General features: G+C 42.2%; 1 protein-coding gene across 3 annotated transcripts in view; it reads right to left on the bottom strand.

Moving 5' to 3' along the window:
• Window positions 1-8,821: 8,821 nt before the first annotated feature.
• ints13 (integrator complex subunit 13) overlaps window positions 8,822-18,402 on the bottom strand; it is a 63,391-nt gene continuing 53,810 nt past the window's right edge. For all 3 annotated transcript variants that reach the window (XM_020513361.2, XM_048610451.1, XM_048610453.1), the window contains 4 exons: window positions 13,943-14,173; window positions 10,750-10,889; window positions 9,411-9,546; window positions 8,822-9,161 (listed from right to left, as the gene is read on the bottom strand). In XM_020513361.2, coding sequence (XP_020368950.1) covers window positions 9,122-9,161; window positions 9,411-9,546; window positions 10,750-10,889; window positions 13,943-14,173 — 547 coding nt within the window. In that variant the 3' untranslated portion in view covers window positions 8,822-9,121. The remainder of the gene's footprint in view (window positions 9,162-9,410; window positions 9,547-10,749; window positions 10,890-13,942; window positions 14,174-18,402) is intronic.

The following is an 18,402-nucleotide window of genomic DNA, read 5'->3' as shown; positions in this document are numbered from 1 at the left end:
TGATCAAAGTGAATTTTCTACTCCAAACATTCCTGGAAATCAAATTCTTAGAGCAAGTTCTCCCAATTTTCCACTTTCTTTGGCTTCGTGTCATTTTTCAAAAATGTGTCTAATCACTCCTACAAAGTGCTCTGGGGCAATTTACTTCAGTAAAGGCACTATGTAATGCGCATTGAATAGATGATTTATATCGAAAACTACCCTCATCTCAAGTTTTATCTCAAACCAGGTCTCATTCTGACCATATGGCTGGAATACAACACAAAAACCAGGATTATTCACGGCCTGCCAATAACTAGTCAGGTTGGAGCACACAATACAAAGGTAACAGCTCTGGGAAACATTGAGGACAATTCAAACCAAGTTTCTGCAACTTTCTAACTATTGATTTTGAATGAAGTTCCAAACTTCAACGAATGGATTGGCACAAAACAGCAGCATTTTCCAACATCAGATAAGTATGATTTAGATCATTATTATTCACGTCAGTTAAAAAAAGTTTTCAAACGAGTATTATAATGTACAAACTGTTCTCGATACGATCAAGGTAGTCAAGTATAAATGACAGCTCGAGGATAACCTCTCTCTAACACTTTTCTTCTTGCCAATTTCCTTTGTGGACTGTGCTGTAGTTACTTATCAAAAGCTGGTCTTAAAAATTAGTATTGATTTTTAGTAAAATTCTCTGTATAATTAAATGAACTTGCACTCACCAAGGTGGAAATAGAAAGTAAAAGAGGGTATTCATCATTGCAAAAAGCACCTACAATTCCCCTACCCAACGTAGCTGGTTATTTGAAACAATTAAAATGTGACATATAAGTTGCTATAACTATTACACTTGACTAGTGTAAACAATCCTGTACATCTTGTGTTATTCTCCAGGAAGATATAAACTCCCCAGGAACAAGCAATCACACTTCTCTCATTACCTTCTTGGCTGGGTATCTACAGCCAGATTCCTTTTCATTAACACAGTGCCCACATAGGGACGTAGAATCATAGAAACCCTACAATGTGGAAGCAGGCCATTCAGCCCATTGAGTCCACACCGACCCACTGAAGAGCATCCCAACTAGTCCCAAGTCCCATCCTATCGTCATTACCCTGCATTTACCATGACTAACCCCCCTAGCCTGCACATCCCTGGACACTATGGGTAATTTAGCATGGCCAAACCACCCTAACTTGCACATCTTCGGACCGTGGAGGGGGGAGACTGGAGCACCCGGAGGAAACCCACGCAGACATGGGGAGAATGCGCAATCTCCACACAGACAGTCGCCCAAGGGTGGAATTGAACCCAAGTCCCTGGCACTGTGAGGCAGCAGTGCCAACCACTGAACCACCATGCCACCACAATGCACTGTGTAGTAAATCTTAAACTGGAATGGATCTACAGCTCAGCGTCTGGAACTGGGAACTCAACAGGTGGAGCAGCTATACAAATTTATTGGCCTGTCAGCTTTGGGAGTATTGACATGTTGCAAGAACTCATTCAGGTCTTGATGTCCCAGTGATGTCTTCTCAGGTCATCTCTCTCGCAATATTTTGGGCGGTATCTCTCAGGCTGGAGAATCTTTAGAAACGTGCTCACACATGTTCAGCAGAAACGTCAGCGGGTTTCAAAGTTTTCAGTAACCCTGACAATAACACCACCTAAACCACCAGACTTGAAGCTGTATTAACTCCCTGGATCCTTACCAGATCTTTTGCACCCAACACAGACTATTCAACACTCAGTTCTGCAACCACAGTGGACAGAGCACACATCCAAATTAAGGTGTCAGGCATTTCAGAATGCCAGAGAGGCAATCCTGCTTCCTGCTCATGTCTATCCACCTCCAAGCATCCAGCCATTTCACAGAGATTTACTGGGGTAGCTTCTCTGGTGTTGTGTCCTCATTTCCATCACCATCATCACTTGCAGTAAAGTTTGTTTTGATGACAACTAAACACTTACCTGCACCGTCAAAACCCATAACACCTTCTGATGCACAGACTCCACACGACCTTTCAGCTAAATCATAAGTGGAGTCAATGTTTGCAATTTGCAATGTTTGAACCACCAAGTTACGTTCTCCTTTGTGACTCATCCCTTGGACTGGACCAATTCTCACCCATATCAACTGTGGTTGCTAAGTTTGTAATGAAGGGGATTCAGAGCAGAATTTCAAATACTCTCATTTCTAATATCCTAATCTGCCCTACAGCTATGCTAGAACCTGAGTAGATGGAACAAGTTAGTTGCTTCCAGGCTTAGAGACAATAGGACTACAGGCGCTGGAAGCCAGAGTCTATAGGTGTGAGGCTGGAAAAGCACAGCAGGTCCTGATGGAGGGTCCTGACTTGAAACATTGACTTGCCTGCTCTTCTGATGCTGTCTCACCTGATGTGCTTTCTAGCGTTGCACCTATAGACTCTAATTACTTCCAGCCCTAGCACACTCTCTTCATCAATGCCGTCACTAGTTGATAAAACCACTCAACTGAACATATTCAGTATAGCTGTTGTAATGAAGGGTCACTGGATCTGAAACATTAACTCTGCTTTCTCTCCCAAGATGCTGCCAGACAGGCTGAGTTTTTCCAGCAATTTCTGAGTTTGGTTATGGTTAGTATACTAACATTCTTAGCTGCTTGCTACTAACCTGAGCCTGCACCTTCATCAGTACATACCTACACTTATAGTACATCAGCTAATCTGAAATCCTCACTCCCATTGCCAGTTCTGTACAGTCAGTCATCAGTTATTGGTCTAAAACAAACCTCTGTCACATCCTCCTCCCATTCATTCCTCATCCTCTGTGAGAATCACTTCTGGCAAATCTATTGGTTTCTAATGATCAAGTACTTCAACCTCTGTTCCTATCAAACTCCTATGCATCTATTCCAGGATGATATTGTGGATGCCTTTCACTCACTTTCAACAATTCCTTGGAACACACGCTTATCAGGCGAGTACTTTGATTTACTTTCTTAACCATGTGGTACCAATTCCCCCTCTCAATAGACTAGGTTGTGTTGTTTATAAACAGTACTATGGTTGCTGCATCATACAGGGGTGGTACTTCACTCTGACCCATGCCTGCAAACCAAATTGATATTCAGCCACAGGTCAATGGACTTCCCAAATGACAGATCCTCCCCTCTCATTCCTTGCTGACAATGAGCTGGGTGATGTACACACCTTTTTGGAACAGGCATAGATAGAATTCATACAGTGTGGAAGCAGGCCATTCAGCCCATACCAACCCTCCAAAGGGCATACCACCCAGACCCACCCCCACTTCCACCTAGTCTGCATATCGCAGGACACCATGGCCAATTTAGTAAGGCCAATCCAACTGACCTGCACATCTTCAGAGAACCCAGAGGAAACCTGCACAGACACAGGGAGAATGTGCAAATTCTGCACAGTCACCCGTGGGTAGAATCAAACCTGGGTCCCTGGTGCCATGAGGCAGCAGTGCTAACCACTGTGCCACCGAAATTACCCTATTTCTCTTAATTCTTTCATGTGGTGTGCATGTTGTTAGCAAGGTAACTAATCCATTGCACATCCCTAATTGCCCTGACCACACTATTTCAGAGGGTAGGTAAGAGACAATCAAATTACACAAATCTTTGCTAAAACCTTAAATTACACATAGCGGCCAGATCAGGTAAGGACAGCAGATTTCTTTCCCTCAGAGAATTTCGTGGGTTTTTACGACAATTAACAATAGTTGTCACGGTCACCATAACTGAGACCAGCCACATATTCCAGATTTATTCTCAAATTCCACCAGTTGTCATGGTGACATTGGAACCCAAGTAACCAGACCATTATTTCAGAGATAGTAGGAACTGCAGATGCTGGAGAATCTGAGATAACAAGGTGTAGAGCTGGATGAACACAGCAGGCCAAGCAGCATCAGAGGACCAGGAAGGCTGACGTTTTGGGCCTAGACCCTTCTTCAGAAAAATTTTTCTCCCCACAAGTTAGCTTCACCTTTTTGAAGCAGTGTCTTGCTTGTCAATTCGAGAAATCGCAAAGCAACCGGCCATCAAACAATCTCACATTACATCAGTTTCTTTTCAAGAATTTCCAATGATGCCCACCCATTCAATGCCTTCCATGAATTCACATTCATTCCAAGGCAGTCAATCCAGCTAGGATTCAATTGTTCCATTAACCTCATCCAGTGATGACCTCAAGGTATAACAGCACTGTCCCCTCTCGCTGATAAATCACAAACCTCAATCACCAAATGGTCCTTTCTCTGTAAATGACTGCTTCATCTTACTCATCATTTGGAAAGGATCCTGTTCCATTCATCTTCACAATCTCTCCTATTTCCCCGTCGCCTGAATTATTTTCCTGGCCCACAGTTTTAGATCCTCTTCCCCATTCAGGCTAATCACAGATTAGTTCACCAAAGAACTTGTGAGCTTGTTGGGCCGAATGGCCTGCTTCCACACTGTAGGGATTCGATGCACCCAGTCACGATTCTGCTCCTGATCCCAGCCAACAAGATTTTGTATGTTTCAATAAAGCAGAGGAAAATTAAGCTGGTGTGTAAAAAAGCAATTGTGTTGTGACTTACCCTGGTGTTCTGAGAATGATTGAAATCATCTTGGTCTTGTCTTTGGGGTTCAGACTCGTCAGTTTCTCCCCTTCATTTGTAGATCATATGCCATCAACTAAATTTACAAAAACTTTCTCCTCTTCAGTTCCATCTAGTCAATTATCATCATCTTTTGGTATATTTAATGCCCATAGTGATGACCTGACCATGCACATTACTACCCGAGTGACAGATGATAGCCTAACATGTCTTCATTCCCATCTCAGGTGGATTTAAGACATCCCACTTTTAGCCATTTCGTGGTGTCTGTAGAGTTACCACACTCCACCTCATTTCTGCTACAGACCAAGCCATTATCTGAGAGTTTACTCCATTCCTCTACATTAGATTTATTTCATTCCATAACATAACAGTCTCTAGTGATACACATTACAGCATTCATTGAACACTGACTGCTGTGTCAGTCAACTCTACACAGGCTTGGCAAGACATTTACAACTCCACAGAACAATATCAAATATCAAAGATTCCAATTTCCCCTCGAACAATGCAAATTGAAAGTCTGAACCCCAAAGACAAGACCAAGATGATTTCAATCATTCTCAGAACACCAGGGTAAGTCACAACACAATTGCTTTTTTACACACCAGCTTAATTTTCCTCTGCTTTATTGAAACATATAAAATCTTGTTGGCTGGGATCAGGAGCAGAATCGTGACTGGGTGCATCGAATCCCTACAGTGTGGAAGCAGGCCATTCGGCCCAACAAGCTCACAACAAGCCCTCCAAGAAGCATCCCACCCAGACCCTACCCCAGCCCTACATTTCCTAATCCAGCCAACCTAATACATCCCTGAACACTATGGGAAATTTATCATGGCCAATCCACCTCACCTGCACATCTTTGGACTGTGGGAGGAAACCACACAGACACAAGGAGAATGTACAAACTCCACATAGGCAGTTGCCCCTGTGTGGAATTGAGCCTGGGTCCCTGGTGCAGTTAGCTCTTATCTGCTATTCTTTTGTGCACAACTATTCTGTTTTGTAATAACCCTACTTCAAGTAATTAATTCTGACACAAGCGCTGAATTCTAAGCCATTCCGCATTTGGAAGACCTATCATTTACCAGGTTGTCTCAGGCACCAAATGATAAACTTTCAGTCATTGCATCTTGTAAATGTCTATGAGATGTAGTACGATTATGTTGGACAGCGTGACTGGATTGCAGAATGAGACACCGCTACCCCTGTTTGAGTCTCTGAATCTTAACTTCCTGGTGCCTAAGCCCAGGTTCTGGAATTCCCTCCCTAAGCCTCTCTACTTCTCCTTGAAGATGCTCCACAAAACCTGATTCTGAAGGGGTTTGATAGGATGATTGTGGAGAGATGGTTTCTGCAGGCTAGGACATCTAAAACCCAGGGTCACAGTCTCAAGATAAGGAGCTAATCACTTAAGACCGAGATGAGTATAAATGAATTCACAGTAAGGGTTGTGAACTGATGCGATTCTGAAGGTGTGGATTTTTAAATCTTTAAGACTGGGCTAGACAGAGGTCTGGTTTCTCAGAAAAATCAAGGGATGTAGGAAAGGGCAGGAAGGTGGAGAGAAGCTCAAGATCAACCATGATCTTAATTGAATGGGGAAAACAGTCTGATGGTTCAAAGAGCTACACCTGCTCCCATTTTTTTCAATTGTGCCTATCTCTTGGACCAAGCTTTTAGCCTACTGCCCTATACCTTGTGTGGCCATGTGTGAAAATGTTGACTCCTGGGAAGTCATTTGGGATGTTTTACTCTATGAAGACCCTAAAGAAAGGCAAGTTGTTGCTGTCAATTATGCTAGGCCAGTCACACACCAGCAGAGGGGTTGTTCTTACATTCTCTCCCGTGGTCCACCACAAACCACCCCCACCCCAAGATATTCACACTTTTTATGCCTACCAAAACAGCTGTGCACCATGATCAATGCTCCAGATCCACAAATACTGTTTCCATGATGATGTCTGCCATTGCAGCCTTGAGAATAAATGCCAGTACCAAGCTATAGGTTAAACAAGGGCTACTCAACATGCAATTAGTCAGGAACTAAATTAATATTTTGTCTTCTTGCTGTCCAATATCAATGATTACTCAATAAATGGCAGCCCACTTGGAAGTTCTGAGGAACCTTCAGGTGCTTGTCCACAGATCCCAAAAGGTGGTGGAACTGGTTAATAGGTCAGTAAGGCACTATACAGAATGCTTGCCCTTATAAAAGCATGTTGGAGCTTACAGAATGTTGGTTAGGCCACAGGAGGAGTACTGTGTGCAGTTCTGGTCACCACACTAAAGGAAGGATGTGATTGCACTGGAGGGGCTGTAGGGGAGATTCACCAGGATGCTGCCTGGGATGGAGCATTTCAACAATGAAGAGAGACTAGATAAGCTTGGGCTGCTTTCTTTTGAACAGAAAAGGCTGAGGGAGGACTTGAGATGGAGGTGTCCGAGATGGAGGGGCACAGACAAGGTGTATATAGGAAACAGCTGTTCCCCTCAGTTGAAGGTAAATAATGAGGGAGTGCAAGATAAGGTTAAGGGCAGGAGGTTTAGAGGCAATTTGAAGACTTTTTTCACCGAGGTTGGTGGAGTTTGGAATAGCGTCAGGAAACCTCACAACGTTGCAAAGTACTTGGATGCCCACTTGAAATGTCAGAACATTCAAGGCTAGGTGCTGGAAAGTGAAATTACAGACAGACCAGTGTAGAATCAATATGGCAAATAGCTTCTCCTGTCTGGTAAGACTCAGACCTTTGTCTCATCCTTTTACTTGCCCTTTCATCTTCTCATACACTACACCACTCCCCAGCCAATTTTCAGGAAGCAGTATACACCCAAGCTTTCCATTAATATTGCTTAATAGTTTCCAGAAACCAGTCTAAAGTGATTAAGCATGGCATTACAGTCACCGGTTTACGATCTCTACATGTCGGCCCACAATGTACTCTCCTCTTCACCCACTCATCTGGTGAAAGCTGATGAGAGCAGGAGCTCTTCGAAGTAATTCACATGAGTTCAGGTCATCCATGACGGCACCTCTCAAAGCTGACTCTGCACTAGACTGGAGTGACACTGTATCTGGTGCAAAGCCTAGACCAAAGGCGATGCTCTGTTCAATATAATGTTTGCACCTTCTGGTTTCAACATACTCAGGAATCAGATAGCCTACACAGTTATGCTTCCACTTTTAAGTCATCAAACATCAGGCATAAAATAAGTGTATTATGGGACATCAAGTCTTTGAATCCTCCCAATCTCTACGGAGTCAGGAATGGTACAATGAGTTTCAGGCACTTGTTAGTAACATAATGCTCTGTGCCATAACCAAATGAAAATAAATTATTATACAGCAATATTCGCAATAGTAATTTTTTTGTAATATTCACCTAGGTCACAATAAAAGTCTCTGACTGTCATCAATCCAACTGAAGAAATCTTTGTCCTACAGTTGCCAAGATTAAATCACTCAATATCTGCAGACACTATTCTCAATCAAGAGGATGGAAATGTCATAAACTTAACTCAGAGTAAATCAGTCATTGGACCTTCTTCAGAGAGAGGGTGTCTTGGGTGGAATTTAATCCAATTATAGAACAACCTGTTTGGCTATCCACTCAAGACCATCAATTGTCACAAGTGTTTATCCTAACTACAACCAATTCAGATGGACGCAGTGTCGAAGAAGCTATGGTGATTGAATTTGACCTACCACATTACACATTATTAGACTGTTAATTCCAGATTTTTATTGAATTCAAATTCCACCATACGAACCCAGGTCCTAGATCATTGCCTGGGTCTCTGGATTTGTAGTCCGGTGATAATACCACTAGGCCATTGGCTCCCATTAAACTAAGTCAGTCAAACTGACGTGATAAGTGAAACTGATTGTGATCATTTGTGGGAAAACTATGACAGGTGCCAGGCTGTGAAAATCAATGTCCTTCACATGACAGCGGTCCTATAATCGAGGCCGTTAACTCTTGATGCCTTCTGTCAAGGATCAACAAGCCACTCAAAGCGCAGGTTACTTTCACAGAGCAACTGTGAAGGGCAATAAACACACCAAACATCCCAAGAGCAAACAAAAAGGGTACATTAACTTCGTACAACAATGTGGTAAATTAGATGTAGCAGAATAGTAAAGTGTTTCATAATAAGTTGTGAGAGTGTGAAGAGCATTTAGGAGTTAGTAGAGTACTGAAACCTGAGTAAAGTCAGAACTTTTATTTTTGGACAACAATGAAAATTTTATGTAAACCTTGTCTAAAATTGTCAATGTATTCTACAGTACAAAACGTCAACTTCAACAAAGAGTAAAATTATTTTAAATCCTCGCAGCATAACTTGTAAACTATATATTTTGTTACAAGTTACTTCAGCAGCAGCATTTTGGTAGATTTGAGGTCAAATTCCTGAAAAGGTCTTGGGTCTTTAGTAGAAATCATTAATGTACAAACAGTATCACAGCTGGCCAGGTGCTTCTGTAACACCATACGACGAATCTTTTCTTCACTGCCTGCTGGCTTTGCCATTTTCATGTGTATCCATTCTATAATACACAAAAATGCAAGTTGTCAATCTAAAGGCATTGTTAGAAGTTATCTGAACTACAAAGCAATGTCATACGAACATTACATACAATTACAGAAGCATGAATCAAAACAAGATTAAATTTTAACTCCCATTTTTAAAAGAAAATTGGAGTTTATCTAACATTTTACCATCCCACCATGTGTAATGAATAGCATAGACTTATCACACATATGCAGATAAAGAAAAATGTAAAAATGCTACTGACCCATTTTCTTCTTTAAGATGCTGGTACAATTCAGCTTTGTTGTTAACAGAACTCAAGCGACCAGCAAATTCTTGGTGTTTTCTTGAATTTGCTGTGTTGATCCTATTAGTCCACATTGCAAGCAAGGAAATTGGGCCTGGAAAATTGAGACAGATGGGATGGGAAAAAACCATCAGTGCTGTGCTCACACAATAAGTATCTTCCAAGCCATTACCCATGCTCCATAAACGTAAAGCCTCTAGTATCCTGAAAATTGTTCAAATGAATTTTAAGCTCAGCAGTTACAGAATTTTCCCGAGAGAGACAGGCAGAGGTGGTGGTGGTGGTGATGAGAACAGATACAAACGTTTCTTTCTCACATCAGTTGTACATCAGTAATTGCGTACAAAACCTGTTGAGGGGCAAAGTGAAGCTAAACTTCTTTAAAAATGCAACAACTTGTTAGGATTTGAAATGCACTGCCTGTAGGATGCGAGATACAGATTTGATACCTTTCCAAAAAGAACTGGTTAAAATACTCTGGGAAAGACAAGTTGTTGGGTCGCTGGAAAAAAATCCTGGGATCACAGTCTAACTGGTTTTGTTCCTTGTAAGAGCCAGCACAGACTTGAAGGGCCAAATGGTGTCCTGCTGAGCTGTGCTATTCAATGATCTTGGCATTTGTGCCTACAAATCTCTATGTCCTGTTATCACATTTTTGTCAGCAGAGTTCTATAGTAGATTGCTGCCCATACAAATGGAATGGTCAACCTGAATTGGTCACATGATGTTTACATCCTCCCACTAGTGGCGATGCTGTACCGTGTCAATGGTGCATTCTACAGCTCCTCAGGCTGCAGGGTCAAGAAGTTCCTGTACACCAAACACCATAGCACCTCTACTTCCCAAACTGTTGCTGCTCTTGCCACTACATTTATTATTTATAGCTGACTTCATAAACATTAGAAACCATGAATTAGACGTGTAGAGCAAAAAATATTCACACAGCTAGTGTCATGCTCTCCATCTTCTTGCAATCTTTATTTTTTTAAATCAAGCAATCTGAATCACTTTCCCCATTGTGTCCAACAATTCCATGGCTTTGTATCATATTATAAAGAATATATTCAGACTACATTTTGCACCTGAGATAACAAGGTGTAGAGGTGGATGAACACAGCAGGCCAAGCAGCATCAGAGGAGCAGGAAAGCTGACATTTCGGGTCTAGACCCGCACCAGTAGGATTACAGGATCAGATGACATTTTGCTAACACTTTAATCTACTGTATTGAGCACACATCGAATAGAATAGAATCATAGCTAGGTTAACAGGTACTTGATACAAACAAAGCCTTTCACCTTTAACCTTTTCAGGAGGCTGTATTTCTCCAATGCTGACTCTGGGTTTCTTGTTCAGAGGCTCAGGGGAGTCTGGAGAGTCCTTGATTATCTCAGCTTCAGCCAACTCCTCTTTTTCTCGTTCCAGTGTTCCTTTTAGGCTTTGCAAAAAAGAAACAAATGTTTACCTGTGACTGTACACAGATACCATCAAATCACACTGCACCAGATCACTCATATTGGGGTGACACAAAGCTTAAACATTTCAGAACACTAATAAAACACACCAGAGCAGCTGGTGACAAATAAAATGCCAGTGTTCCTGTCAGGATACAGTGTACATGGTGACCATCTTTCCTCCATTAAGATAACAGAGGGCTTCACCTTGAGTTTATTCTATCTATTTTTTGTCAGTATATAGTAGACAATTACATGGCAGCATTTATTCCCCATATCCAAGTGCCGTGAAATTATGAACAGTCAACCAGCACAGAACGTGGCAGGAGTGATATCTGATTGATAGGGGTGGTAAACTTCCTTTCACGAGACCAATGAGGTAATGAACTTTTCACATCAAAGCAGCAGCTTTCATTATTATATTCTGTCTGTATAATAGCCCACAAACTACCAAATCACTTATGATCAACTCTGTACTTCCTGCAGTAAATTTAAACTCCATGGCTTACTGGACGAGCACTATAACCACTACTTTATGACTACCTCTACATATTTCTAGGTAGGAAAGAAATCATGACAGAAGTAACCTGTCTGCTTTCAATAACTTCTGGAAAGCAGTGGAAGATCAAAGAGGAAAGTAAAACCAATACAGATTGACTGATCTACTGTAGGAAATTTAGATTGAGACATAACAATATTTTCCAAAAAAATATAGCCCCACATTGCTTACAGCAGGAGTGTTGGTTGTTTTGCACATTATACACTTTGGACAATATACACTTCAAAATGTGCTGTTTAAAAGCTAATATCCTCACTACTAACCATACAAAAAAACCTTGCAGTAATCAGATTGATGGGGAGGTATTACTGGAACTCTGTCTATTGTTCTGTACAATTGTTGAACTGACACCCAAGGCTCTGTGCAAAGATCAGTCAGCTCTTCCGAACTTCTTTCCTCCTATATTTTCTGTGTGGGTACATATTAAGTAGTGTAACTGCCAAATGCATTGTAACAAAAAGTAAACCTAAAATACTCAGCATATTTCACTGACATGTTGAAAGCAATGACTCTAATTGGCAATAAACAGGAATAATAATCTATAAAATGTTTTATACTCTTTGCTACGTTTATCTAGTGCCCGATTTAAATGTGGGTCCTTTACATCATATGATCCATATTTATAAGCACATCCTGTAGGTCCTGCCCTACTGATGAACAGCAGCGAAAAGGAAAGAGCTATTACTACACAGTGCAAGTGTAAGTAATATTGCAGGATTTTTTCCTTATGTGTCGTTTTCCTTAAGTTATGCTGTTTACAAGGTTACTGGATTTTCTTAACAACTTGCATTTAGACACCACCTTTAATACAGCAAACCCTCCCAAGGCACTCACTGGGGTATTATAGAACAATAAAATTGTCAGGAATGACACTAGAAACTCTTCTTTTATCAACTTGATCAAAGCATTTTATTCAGTATGTTGCAAGGCTCTGAAGATGGGCATCCAAATTTTTGGGGCACAAAGAAAATTCATGAAGAAGTTGCAGGATCGAGATGATTTGACTGCAACTGGTTTGGGAGATAGGAAACAAATGCCTTCAAAATCCAGGGCCAGACAATGCTGTGTTAGTCATTTACAATGCACCGAAATGTGGCTATCCTGATCAAACAGCAACAGGCCAATGGCATTGGTATTAAAATTAGGAATATTTTAATTTAAATATGATTCTCCCATTCCTAGATGGAAAACTCTTTAATCTTAGTCACTTTCATGCCCAAACAAAACTGTCCACTGTAGACATGCATGATCTACAATTTATAGGTGGCTGCAGTGTTAATGTTCATGCTGTGCAAGCTGACCCCAATCTCTTCCATTCTGCCCACAGGGTATTTGGCCTGTCCTTGCACATCGTGAAGCAAAACTCCTATCAACTCAGTTCAAAGATCTGACGGTTCAGCATCAGCCTCTTCAGAAGACTCAAGGCAGAAACCAGTAACCAAGCTGATATTATCCTCAAACCTAGGGGCAGCTGATGATAAAGACAAAATTTGACACTAGGCCAAATAAAGAAATATTAGGTTGGATGACCAATCTTTCAGATTTAGATTTTATTTATGTTAATTTAGATTTTAGTGTCACGTGTACTCAAGTACAGGAGTACAGTGAAAAGTGTCTAATGTCACCACACATGGCGCCATCTTAGGTACAAAATAGCTAAAGAAACAAAGTTTAAAAAGTTAAGCATCACAGACCTTCATAGAATTAGGAGAAAAACAAAGAAATAATGTAATAGTTAACATTAAAGTCCTCCTTAACATAAACTAGAAAAATAAAGGTCAAAGAAGTAAATTTTAAAGAAGAAAACGTGAAGTATAGCCCATAAAAGGCCTTGGAAGCTGAAATCATGGTTGCCAATGTGAACTTTAAAACCATGGCCTAGAGAGAGGAGGAAACAATATTTCTGTCTTTATCACTCAATAACAGGATTAAGGTTTCCCAATCAGCAGGACACTCTCCTGGTGGGCTACCACACCAGAGATCTCCCAATCAGCTAAAAGATGGCAGATATTTCAACACCATTAGCACAGAATCTTTGTTCCAGCCTCCAGAGTGAATCATGCTCCTTTCTTCCCCAAAAGCAGCCACCTTACGTCCTTGTAGGAATGGCATTGCCAATTGGTGCCGAGTTATATACAGCTCTACAATGGGATACTTGATTCTACACATGGACGAAGGCTACAGTTCTGGCATATAACAACCGTTTACTAGCTCTAGGGAACTGCTTAATTGCTGATCTGTTCCCTTTAATTGATATAGTTGGAATGATCAATTGAGGAAAGACATCCTGCCCGTAAGCTATCCATTCATGACAAAGTGGGAACTTGTTCAAACAAAATAATGATGCCTATTAAAAATTAATTTCCTTAACTAATAGGAGTACTTTGAACAAAAGTAACCCCACCAAGCATTTATTCCTCCTTTAAGTGATGTTTTGTTAACCAATATAGATGAAATACATTTCAATTCTGTACTCACCGCTCAGTATCTTGCCAAGATTTCTCAGGCTCATAATCTTTCACTATCTTTTCTGATTTATCTTCTTTATCTTCTCTCTTCCTGCGGCTCTTCTTGCGCTCCTCCTCTTCAGGTGGCTTACTCCTGCACGCCAGCAGACATTCCAGCACGCGCTGATGTTTCTCGGAGTTGTTTAAGTGGGCTCTTACTAGGGTTTCCAACTCATTCCACATTATCCGATACTGTTCGTCTCTGCAGAGGATATTAGAAGCCCATAATTGTTATTTCTGGATAAGAACAACAAACGAGGAACTTCAAAATATTTAACTACGTCTCACCATCCCACCACACACTCACACCCCCCACAGACACTCTCTCCACTCCCCCCCCACCCCTTTCATTCTCACACACACACACTCTGCCCCTTCTCTCTCACACAGACACACTCTCTCTCTCTCTTTCCCGCGCCCCCCAACACACATACACACACTCTCGTGCCCCTCCGTCTCTCTCTCTCACACACACACGTGCTCTCTCTCCACGCCCCCCCATCACTCGCGCACACCCACTCTCCACCCCACCAATCACTCACACACACCCTCTCCACCCCCCCAATCCCTCGCACACCCTCCCCCCCCCCACCTTCATCCACTCACTCTCTCGCCCCCCTGCACTCACTCACTCTCTCCCCCCCCACCCTCCAAGAGACACATACACAGACACACGCCCACCCCTGAATCTATGGGGTGAATCTGCATTTGCAGATACATTTTATTTTGTTCAAAAAGCACACAATTTATAAACAGTCAGTCAATATGGCATTTAATAAATTCCTACTTTAGAAATAAAACAGTTTGACTCCAAACCAAAACATACACAGATTGTAAACAAGGTCTCACACCTAACATGCATTGTCTGACCTAAAATGTCACCTCTTCTTTACACTGATAAAACCTTTAGTTCTCTCAGGGCTGAGTTGAAAGGAATTCGGGGATTTACATATACGTATTAATCAATTAAAACCCTCTAACTGATTAAAAATTTAACTGCATCTTAGGTTTGTTTAGCACTTTCTCATCAAAGGTGTAAATCTTTGATCTTTTACTTATACATTCTGTGTCTGATACTAACTCTTTCACTAACACCTGAAGGAGGACTGAGGCTCCGAAAGCTTGTGTTTTCAAATAAACCTGTTGGACTATAACCTGGTGTCATGTGATTTCTTTGAACTGTGGGAGGATTAATGAAAACATTACAACTGTACTCAGAGTGGATATTTCTTAAAGAATGTCCAGTGAAGCTATATGGGTGGAACTCAAATAAGAAAAGGATGAAGGTAGGTAAGTCCCCCGGGCCTGATGGGACTTATCCAATGATTCTATGGGAAGTGAGGGAAGAGATCGCAGGGCCGTTGGCGATGATCTTTTCATCCTCACTGTCCACGGCTTCCAGTGCCGGAAGATTGGAGAGAGGCAAACGTCATTCCCTTGCTCAAAAAAGGGAATAGGGATAACCCGGAAATTACAGGCCAGTTAGTCTTACGTCAGTGGTGGGCAAATTATTGGAAAGGGCTCAGAGATAAGATTTATGATCACTTGGATAAGCACAGTTTGATTCGTGATAGTCAGCATGGATTTGTGAGGGGTAGATCATGCCTCACAAAGCTTATTGAATTACTTGAAGAGGTGACCAAGCACGTGAATGAAGGTAGAGCAGTGGATGTGATATACATGAATTTAAGTAAGGCGTTTGATAAGGTTCCCCATGGTAGGCTCATGCAGAAAGTAAAGAGGCATGGGATAGGGGCAAATGTGGCAGATTGGATTCAGAATTGGCTGACCCTTAGAAGACAAAGGGTGGTAGTGGACAGAAAATATTCAACATGGTGCTCAGTTACGAGTGGTGTACCACAAGGATCTGTTCTGGGTCCTCTTCTATTTGTGATTTTTGTAAATGATTTGGATGTAGAAGTGGAAGGGTGGATTAGCAAATTCGCGGACGATACAAAGGTGGGTCATGTTGTGGATAGTGCGGAGGGCTGTTGTAGATTACAAAAGGGACATTGATAGGATGCAGAGCTGGGCTGAGAAGTGGCAGATGGAGTTTAACCCTGAAAAGTGTGAGGTGATTCATTTTGGAAGGACAAACTTGAAAGCAGAATACAGGGTTAACGGAAAGATTCTTGGCAGTGTGGAGGAGCAGAGGGATCTTGGGGTTCATGTCCACAGTTCTCTGAAAGCTGCCACCCAGGTGGATAGAGTTGTTAAGAAGGCGTATGGTGTGTTAGCTTTCATTAATAGAGGGATTGAGTTCAAGAGCCGTGAAGTTATGCTCCAGCTATACAAAACCCTGGTTTGGCCACATCTCGAGTATTGTGTCCAGTTCTGGTCGCCTCATTACAGGAAAGATGTGGAAGCATTGGAAAAGGTGCAGAGGAGATTTACCAGATGTTGCCTGGAATGGAGGGAAAGTCTTATGAGGAAAGGTTGAGAGCGCTAGGGCTTTTCTCTTTAGAATGACGAAGGATGAGAGGTGACTTGATAGAGGTGTACAAAATGATCAGAGGTATAAATAGAGTGGACAGCCAGAGATTTTTTCCTAGGGTGGAGGTAGCTATTACGAGGGGGCATAGTTTTAAAGTGAGTGGAGGTAGATATAGGGGAGACGTCAGAGGTAGGTTCTTTACTCAGAGTGGTAGGGGCATGGAACGCATTGCCGGAGAAGGTAGTGGAGTCGGCTTCATTAGGGGCATTTAAACGGCTATTAGATAGGCATATGGATGATAGTATAAGGTAGCGGTGGAGGTTAGATAGACCTTAGGTTTAGGGTAAAAGTTTGGCACAACATCGTGGGCCGAAGGACCTGTACTGTGCTGTACTGTTCTATGTTCTATGATCACTTTGATCGGATTGTACTGTAGGCACTCCCGAACAGTCCAACGCATCATCCTCTGACATTTTCGCCACCTACAATCAGACCCCACTATCAGAAAGATATTTCCCTCCCCACTCCCTCCACTTTCCACAGGAACTGTTCATTCTGTGACTCCATCGTCAGCTCTACACACCCCACCAACCCCTCCACCACACCTGGTACCTTTCCCTGCAACCTCAAGAATGCTACACCTCCCCTCTCACTTTCGTCCAGGGTCCCAAATAATCCTGTAGAGCTGGTTATCTCAGCTTCTCCAGCATCTGCAGTTCCTACTATCTCTCCCCCAAACAATCCTTCCAGATCTGGCTGAGATTCACCTGCACTTCATCCAACTTGATCTATCGTATCTGTTGCTCCTGATGTGATCTCCTCTACCTCGGGGAGACCAAACGCAGACTTGGGGACCAGTTTCCAGGACATCTGTGCTCTGCATGCAGCAACCAACCCACCCGACCTTCCAGTTGCCATCCACTTTAATTCCCCTTCCCACTCCCCTGGTAACATGTCCATCCTTGGCTTCCTCCGCTATCAGAGGTGAGGTCAAAATGAACTGGAATATTTCACTTTGAAAGCTTACAACCCACTGGGCTTAACATTGGCTTCACTAGCTTCAAAGTTCCTCCACCCCCAGCGTTACCCCATGTCTAGCCCTCCCCCTCTCTGACCTGCCTAACCTGTCCATCTTCCTACTCACCTGTCTGCTCTACCCTTTCTATGAACCAATTCCAATAACCCCCTACCTGCATCCACCTATCATCATCTCTCCTACCCTTCCCCCAGCCCCACTTCCCTCCCTCTATTTATTTTTGGGGTCCCCTCTCCCTCCCCAGTCTCGACGAAGGGCTTTGGCCTGAAACAATGACATTCCTGCTCCTCTGATGCTGCCTGACCTGTTGTGCTTTTCCAGCCTCACACCTATAGACTCTGGAGTATCTTGTGCAGCTTTGGTCTCCATGCCTCTGGAAGGATTTAATAGCCAGAAGGACAGATCAACAAAGGTTCACCAAACTATTTCTTGAGACGGAGGGATTGTCAAAAGACTATTTAGACTGGGTCTTTTTATTCTCTGAAGTTTAGAAGAATGAGAGGTGAACTCGTTCAAACATATAAAAGGTCTTACAGGACTTGTCAGGGTAGATGCAGAAAGGACATTCCTAGAACTAGGGACAAAGTCTCAGAATAAGCAGGCCATTTAGGACTGAGATAAGGAGGAATTCATTCACTTAGAGGGTTGTGAATCTTTGGAATTCTATTCTCAAGGGTGGGGGAGATTCAGTCATCAAGTATGTTCCAGACTAAGATGGATAGATTTCTATGAGTTATAGAGGTACACAGATAGAGCAAGAAAATGGTGTTGAAGCAGAAAATGAGCCAAAAGTGGAATAAAAGGGGATACATGGCCTTGGCCTGCTCCTCTTTCTAATGTTTTTAGAAAAAGCAAATTTCTGCCATTTAATCCGGTAGTGTATCAAGATAGGGTGGACATGCCTAGGCACTTCACAGAATACTTTGAGACAAAATGTCACACACAGTTCAGGCAGATAACC

The sequence above is a fragment of the Rhincodon typus genome, chromosome 22 (genome assembly GCF_021869965.1).
Source record: "Rhincodon typus isolate 14 chromosome 22, sRhiTyp1.1, whole genome shotgun sequence".
Taxonomy (NCBI): Eukaryota; Metazoa; Chordata; class Chondrichthyes; order Orectolobiformes; family Rhincodontidae; genus Rhincodon; species Rhincodon typus.
The sequence above is the reverse complement of the archived record's forward strand: the minus strand, read 5'-3'. Positions and strand labels throughout refer to the sequence as shown.